Below are 8,255 nucleotides of genomic sequence, written 5' to 3'. Positions count from 1 at the left end.
TAGGGGTTCGTGATCAATCACATTTATCAGCAGCTCAGCTGTCTCCTGCAGAATTTTCATCCTCGTGGACATGGATTGTGCAGGAAAACGCAGGGAAGACGATCCCACCACGAAAAATTACCTTCTCGACAATCTACAGTTCCCATGAACATACTGCTGCTTTTTTCCTTCACACTCAATGTATGATGTCATCGGTCACCACATTTGACATGGAATATACACAAATTGATACCAAAATATTGAGTTTCAAGTTTCACTGGACAAATAGTAGTAGTATTGAAATCAATTATTGATCTGTCCAATATATAATATATTATTTAAAAAAAGGTTCCTCCCATGTCAAGAATCACCATACGCCCTTTTCACCACTAATTATTCTTCTGTCCTTCTGGGCTTCAGGCAGGTCTTTTACTCTTCCTCCTCCTCACTGCTGCTCCAAACGAATGGAATCAAACTATATTATTAGTTAATCAATATTCTGTGGCAATTATAAGCCAAAAGGAGAGCAATAAGGGAAGAGGGAGGCAAAATTACCAGAAATAGCAAGCATATAAAACAAATCACAAATTCGTTGCTTCCCGTAAATATAAAAGTATACCGTTTTAAAGCTTTGAACACCTCTCCCCCGTAATTCCCACCGACACGCCTCATCCCCTAAAACAGAAGTAGGCCCCACCAATCCCCATACCGATATCAGCACCATCTCGATCCACGTGTCCGCTCCCCTTTCCACGAATCAATCACGCTCACGTCACCGGATCCCTGTGAGTCGTATCGTATAGGCCAGGGAGTCCCGACCGCACTGGATCGCAGCCTCCTCCGTATAATGCAGCTCTTTCCCAAACAGACCCGCACATCGCGGATTAGGTGTTCCGGTGGGTGGAGCTTCCTCGTCTCCTCGTCCAGATCTCACACCCCTGGCTTCTCGATTCAAATCCTTCCACCATCTTTCGTCTCCCACAGCTGCGAATCCACAATCAAGAGTTAATCGGAGCATTCATACCCGGATTATTCGGACCGCAGATCTAGGAGAAGAAAAGTAAGGTCAGTTCCGGGAATTTCTAGTTTCTAATTTTGGAAAATTGTTATTTCAACAATTTGACCTGAAAATTGACGAAGACGAGCTCTCACAAATTGAAAAAAATGCGATGATGGTTCTTTACTTTCAGTTTTGAGCTCGGCGAGTTGGTGACTGAAAGGGTGGGCGACTGTTAGATCCGGGTCGGAGAAAGTGGAATAGTATCTGGCCTGGGAATCATCTTTGAGAGATGGCGCCGAGCACGATCCGGAAGGCGATTGGGGCGGTGAAGGACCAGACTAGTATCGGGATTGCGAAGGTGGCTAGCAATTTGGCACCGGAACTCGAGGTGGCGATCGTCAAGGCGACGAGTCACGACGATGACCCAGCAAGCGAGAAATACGTACGGGAGATCTTGAGCTTGATGTCTTTTTCTCGTGGTTATGTTCATGCCTGTGTTTCGGCGGTGTCCAAGCGCTTGGGGAAGACCCGGGACTGGATTGTGGCGCTCAAAGCACTTATGCTTGTGCACAGGTTGATGAATGAGGGCCCCCCCTTGTTTCAAGAGGAGATCTTATATGCGACGAGGAGGGGAACTAGGCTTCTCAACATGTCCGATTTCAGGGACGAGGCTCACTCTAGCTCCTGGGATCATTCGGCTTTTGTCAGGACCTATTCTATGTATCTGGATCAACGGCTCGAGTTGATGTTGTTCGACAGGAAAAGTGGGAGTGTTGGGGGTGGTAGTGGCGGGGGCAGCGTGGACGACAGATTTGGGGGGAGAGATAATTTTAGGTCACCCCCACCGAGACCGTATGAAAATGAGTATGGACATGGAGACTTCAGGGCGGAAAGTGGGCCTGGTGGTGGGATGCGACGGACAAGATCGTTTGGTGATATGAGCGAAACGGTGGGTCGAGAAGGTAGAGAGGAGAAAAGGGTCAATACTCCGTTGAGGGATATGAAGCCCGAGCGTCTTTTTGGCAAGATGGCTCATCTGCAGAGGTTGTTGGATAGATTCTTGGCTTGTAGGCCTACGGGATTGGCAAAGAATAGTAGGATGATTTTGATTGCATTGTACCCTGTTGTCAGGGAGAGCTTTCAACTGTATGCTGATATTTGCGAGGCTTTGGCTGTTTTACTTGACAAATTCTTTGATATGGAATACCCGGACTGTGTTAAGGCATTTGACGCATATGCCAGTGCGGCAAAGCAGATCGATGAGCTTGTTGCCTTCTACAATTGGTGCAAGGATACTGGTGTGGCAAGATCATCAGAGTACCCTGAAGTTCAGAAGATTACAAGTAAGTTACTGGAGACACTGGAGGAATTTGTGAGGGACAGGGCAAAGAGGCCTAAAAGTCCAGAGAGGAAGGAGGAACCTCAGCCTGTGGTTAAAGAAGAGGAGCCTGCACCTGATATGAATGAAATAAAGGCATTACCTCCGCCCGAGAATCACACCCCATCTCCTCCACCAGAGCCAGAACCTCAGCTGCCTCAGCAGCAAGTTACAGAGGACTTGGTGAATCTGAGAGATGATGGTGTCTCCGCAGATGATCAAGGCAATAGATTGGCTTTGGCACTCTTCAATGGTGCACCGGCTAACAATGCAAATGGATCATGGGAAGCATTCCCATCAAACGGACAGCCAGAAGTAACTTCTGCCTGGCAAACCCCAGCTGCAGAATCTGGAAAGGCTGATTGGGAATTGGCATTGGTTGAGACTGCTAGCAATTTATCTAGGCAAAAAGCAGCTTTAGGTGGTGGGCTTGATCCGTTGTTGTTGAATGGCATGTACGATCAAGGAATGGTGAGACAGCATGTCAGCACTGCCCAACTGAGTGGAGGGAGCGCTAGCAGTGTTGCATTGCCAGGACCAGGAAAGAGCGCGACCCCTGTTTTAGCTCTCCCAGCCCCAGATGGATCTGTGCAGGCAGTTAATCAGGATCCATTTGCTGCGTCACTAAGCATTCCACCACCATCATATGTGCAAATGGCTGATATGGAGAAGAAGCAGCATTTGCTTGCACATGAGCAGCAGGTGTGGCAGCAATACGCGAGGGAAGGGATGCAAGGTCAAACTAGCTTGGCCAAGATCAATGGAACTGGATATTATGCTGGGGCTCCTATGCCAGCGATGCCTTATGGAATGCCCCCAGTCAATGGAATGGGACCTCCCTCCGGGTATTACTATACGCCTTACTGATTTTCCCCACACAACTTTATAGATGACTCCGATAATTTCTTATGGTGACCTGATGGCTGATGTTTTGTTTTTTGAACGATGTCATGTTATTCTTGAGATTTGCACATTATATGATGAGGATTTTGGGGACACTGAGTTGGAGAGACAAGTTTCTTGTCGTGGGTTTGATGGAGGGAAATGTGTAATTCAATTGTGATGTCTCTTTGTTTTATAATTGTAGAATTTTCTTCTCGGTTTTGTACTTGATGCTTCTTGCTCTTCATAGACAAACTTGGCGACTGTAAATTTTACTTAACGTTTGCTGCTGATTGAGTGGTATACTTTGTATGCCTAATTCTATTTCTAATTGCGGGAAATAAAATTAGAGATCCATTGTTCGGAACCACACACTGCTTATTAATGGTTTCCTCCATGTGTAGACAGCGCGAGTAACATATTCCGTGTCTGTCAGTGGATGGAGCTCGAGAGGACGTGCCTATTCTTGGGGGACGTTGGGGTTTTCTAATCGCCTTTGTATTCACTATTTACTATTTAGAGTCAACCTTATTTTCTTTGGTCCTGAGAAATACTTAACTAGATTGGGTGAATCACGTGGTTTGTGATTTATTCAATTAAAATATTTTAAATAATTTAAATAAAATTTTGTATGATATTTTTTAAATTGATTTTATTTTTATAATAAAGTACACATTTGATTTTGTCTTTTATCTCTTAATTATCATTTATATTAGAATTAATTTATATATTTGATACTATCTAAATGTTATATTTTTTATTGAATAGACTATAAATAAAGTGGTGCATTTGGTCTATTTAAGTATTTTTTTTTTAATCACATAATACAGCGGCCCATGTCAATATTACCACGTCATCAACTAATAAAAAATTTAACCAGTAAAAATATACGCGTGGTACTTTTTCATGTAAAGGGGGAGGCACTAATGGTAAAAGCATGGCTGAATTCCTTTAACCATGTCACGGTGGATTGAGAGGCTCTGGTTCAGGCATTCAGCAACAGGATCTTCTGATTGAATGGCTCGGCCTATGCCCTCTCTGTTGTGGCTTCTCCTGGGATTACAAGCCCATGACCTCTTGCATTATAAAAACCTAATAAATGTGTTTTTTAGTGTTAAAAGAAATATTATGATGATCAGTCACATTATTTAGGTTACGTATTTTGATATTTCTGATGTGAAATCCGTGTTGATAGGGTGTGCGTGATATGAATGAGTAAGGGGGCTGAAAAGGTCAAACATTTCTACAAATTTCATTAGGAAAATGGTGAGGGTATAGGCTGATCTTTGCCGTTTACCAACAAAGAGGGGCCCTTTATTTAGAAGGAAAATTGAATTTTGTCATGGTGGTGATCGCGCCGCATGAAGTTATGTTTGAATGTGTAAAATAGTTGGGACTTCGGAAAAGTATTGACATGGACCAAATCGAAGGATAATGAGAAAGTCCACCATCCAGCGTGCCCGTACGCTGGGTTTTTTTTTTTGGGGGGGGGGGGGTTGACCAACAGGAGAACTGCTTGTTTACGTTCTACGATTGTGGCGGGGGAAAAAATCGTTGGACCTTTCTTTGCCGGCCAGCTATAAAAATGACGGGAGCCGAAAGGTATCTGAGAGCAGTGGTAGACAGTTAGTGAGATAGCTTGATATTTTGAGCGGAAGAATCATTCTATAGGGTCCATAGGGTCTAGACCTTACTCCTTGTTTATAATTATTACGTGGGGTTTAGCGCACAGCTGTATGAGGCAGTGCCACCGTCCACGCCACAGGTTTCACGATAACTCATAAAAAGCTTTTCGGCGTCTACAATTCTACATGACCTGCCTCTTTTCGGCTCAAGGCTCCAAGTGGGAAAACCGTCCCGCGCTAGATCCGTACTTTGCGTCCAGCTTCCTCTCCCATGTTTCCTTTGTTCGTGGAATTCAAACGCAAGGCATACCCTCCCGTTAAAAAATATAAATTATTTTTTTTAAGTGTTGTATGTTTAGAAATATAGAATATTTTTAAATCTTTTAATTTTTAATTATTATTTTTTTAAAATACTTTTATTGAATAAATAACTTTGTATTTATTTTAATATATTTATAAGAATAAATATAAAAAAATAAAATTAATTCAAACATAAATAATTACTCTATTGAATGTAAGATTAAATTAAAAATATTTTATATTTTTTTTAGCAGTGGGGTATGTACCTTCAATTCTAATCTGGCATTCACTTAAGTTTCAACCTCGTGATTCTCTGTTAGTCACACTTTCATGTGTATTACATTTGTATTAAGAAAAATTTAAAGATAATTTTGTGATTCCACTGCTGCATAACTGTTTGTCTTGCTGTGGTAAGTGGCAGTTGGGCTATCAACTGGCTGTCTAGTTTAGGTGACTTGTAACCTGTAAAAGTTTGATATGTTCGGCAATTGGGAGGGGAAGGGTAGTCAAAGTTTAAAACTGGAGTTATGGTAAGGCTCAGCTGACAGATATTAAAACGTCAACTGATCAACTGGCAACCTTGATCGGACGCTTGTGGGGCCCACTCTTTTCCTAATCACATCTATGCCGCCCCTTCTTCACCTGTTTCTGCTTTTTCAAAGGTCAACGACATATTTTTCGGTGATTATGGCCCCCCCCCCCTTCCTTGACCAGAAGGTAGATTCTGGGTTTAACTTCATTTCTTTTGTGGGAAATAAATGGATCCGTAAGAAACGAAAAGCAAAACCCCACCAAAAACATCTTTTGTTTTGGAAGGCAAATGCCCATTGGAGGGCTGGTTGATAAATCCCTTGGACCTGTAGGCCCATCAGAAGGTTATGCATGGGCCATTGGAAGACATTCCTAAGATCATAACATGTATAGTCTTTTCTTTTTCTTCTACATATCAAATACTCCCTCCATTCCTGTATGTATATATTATATCACATAATTTTAAAAAATTAATTAATTATAATAATTATATTTAAAAATAAAAAATTAAATTAAAATATTCTATGTTAATCAATATAAATATATATTAATTATTTTTTATTAATATAAATTATGTGAAATATATAATTTTGCTTATATAAAAAATAATTAAAAAGTAATAATTTTTTTTATAAATAAAAATAGAGGGAGTATACCGGATGCGTTCTTCTTTCTCACTTCATTTTTCAGATTATTGTCCAAGCCCATAACAAGCCTTGAGTTAAAGATGAGAAACTCTGCTGACGGAATAGTTTGCTTAGGAGTTTGCCTATTATAAAATTTATCAAATAAATTTCTCTCTTCATTTTAATTTATAAGACACTTTTAAAAAAAATTTTATATATCAATAAATTTTATTAAATATGCTTAATAATATTATTTTTTAAAAACAAATATATAAAATTATAAAAATATTTTTTATTTAATATATTAAAAATAAAAGGAAACAAGAATCAAATAGAAATAGAAATTATAATATTAAAATAAGTCCATTCAATAAAATCTTAATTTTTTAAAGTATAGGTTAAATTATTTTCAAAATGTCAGAGCATGGAGTATTTCAAATGATAATATCAATACGACACCCCATCTACTCGAGATTCAAAGTAATCAAGCACCGGAATCATGAATATTACCGAAGAAGTGTCTGACGGTTGCGTTGACACTCGGTGACTGGAAGTGGGAGCTGGCACGGTGGCGAATAATAAAATAATGGCGATGATGAACACAAATGCTGATAAAATGGCAGGAGCCAACTTATGCGTGTGGTCTGGGGTGGATCATTTGGTGTAAAAGCAACTATTTACATATATAAAGCCACCCGATGACCCGACATTACTTCAACAATAGGTGAGTGTGGAATGTGGATGGGAATCAAAGCTGAAACTTGAAACCCTCCTAGTATTTTAAAAAGGGAGTGGTTAAATAAAGTCTTACACGTGAATTAAATAGCATAGTTAATGCACTGGTGATTTCTTAACTGATATCCCAACGATGTTGATTAACAAAAACCTTTTGAAAATTGAACACGATTGTCTACTGCTGCCCAAAGCTTTAAGCGCTGACCTCGGCCGCACTGAACAAGAGGAGTAATCCTCACGGAATCGCAAAAACTAGCATTATTTTGACCTAAACCATCTCTCTCTATTGGTGGATTTTCCCTGTGGTCTCTTCGACAACAAAAACAATTCATTAATGCCGTGGGAGCCAAAGTATGCTTCCGGTGTCTAATTCTCTATTCAAATTCAAGCGGGAATGCTGAAATGAAATTTTGGGATCGATCATTTCACCCCTAATTCAATTTGTCTGAAAGTTGAGACTTTAGAACTGTTCTATTATTTTACACTTCCTCCATTCAAAAAATGTAAGACATTTTTTAAGGAATTGAATGTTTAAAAATGTAAGACATTTATAGTTTTTTGAGGTGTAATCATTATCTTTTTTTTTAAATGTTCCTAATGATAGATGATTTTATATTTATTGTAGAGTATTTAATAGAGATAAATATAAAAAGATAAAGTCAATTTAAAAATAAATAACTACTTTATTGAAGGATAAGATTTAATTAAAAATATCTTACATTTTTAAACAGAGGGGATAGAAGTTTTTTTGTGTGAAGCGAGGGCATGCAAAGTTCAATACCTAATACTCAATCCATCAAAAATTATAAAACATTTTTAAATATATTTAATGTTCTAAAATATAAAACACTTTAAGAAGGTTAAGATTTTATTAAATATGTTTATTATAATATTATTTTTTCTTTCTCTGTTTGATCTATGTCCCCCACCTTTTTTAATATATTAAATGAAAGGTATTTTTAAAAGTTTTTGAAAAGATAAAATTGTTAAACGTATTTAATATGAAATTTATTAATATATAAAATTTTATTTAAAAATGTATTATAGTTTGATATGAAGGGAGTACTTTATATATAAAGAAAATTTTAATGAAGTCCCCTTAACAAACTTAATTTCAGTTAAAACTTTTAAAATTATGAAGTTTCACTGCATATAGGAGGAATTGAAATGAAATTAAAGAATTGACTGAAATGATTTTA

The 8,255-nt window shown here is 38.5% G+C and overlaps 1 protein-coding gene across 2 annotated transcripts; it reads left to right on the top strand.

Annotated features, from left to right (window-relative positions):
* The first annotated feature begins 844 nt into the window (after positions 1-844).
* Positions 845-3,609, top strand: LOC129294714 (putative clathrin assembly protein At2g25430). Of its 2 annotated transcripts, none has more exons than XM_054933179.1 (2): positions 845-1,039; positions 1,170-3,609. In XM_054933179.1, exon 2 carries the CDS (start codon positions 1,269-1,271, stop codon positions 3,222-3,224), a length of 1,956 nt encoding a protein of 651 aa, XP_054789154.1. In that variant the 5' UTR covers positions 845-1,039; positions 1,170-1,268; the 3' UTR covers positions 3,225-3,609. The 2 variants fall into 2 exon arrangements, with proteins under 2 accessions (XP_054789154.1, XP_054789153.1); XM_054933178.1 differs by having other exon boundaries at positions 845-1,044.
* Positions 3,610-8,255: the final 4,646 nt, after the last annotated feature.

The sequence above is a fragment of the Prosopis cineraria genome, unplaced genomic scaffold, assembly GCF_029017545.1.
Source record: "Prosopis cineraria cultivar Desert tree isolate PC_DT_omini unplaced genomic scaffold, ASM2901754v1 PC15, whole genome shotgun sequence".
In the NCBI taxonomy this organism is placed as follows: Eukaryota; Viridiplantae; Streptophyta; class Magnoliopsida; order Fabales; family Fabaceae; genus Prosopis; species Prosopis cineraria.
This window is presented reverse-complemented; position numbering and strand designations above follow the sequence as displayed.

Excerpts from the sequence above, each read along its gene's own strand:
- LOC129294714 (XM_054933179.1), top strand. The coding sequence starts at position 1,269 with ATGGCGCCGAGCACGATCCGGAAGGCGATTGGGGCGGTGAAGGACCAG.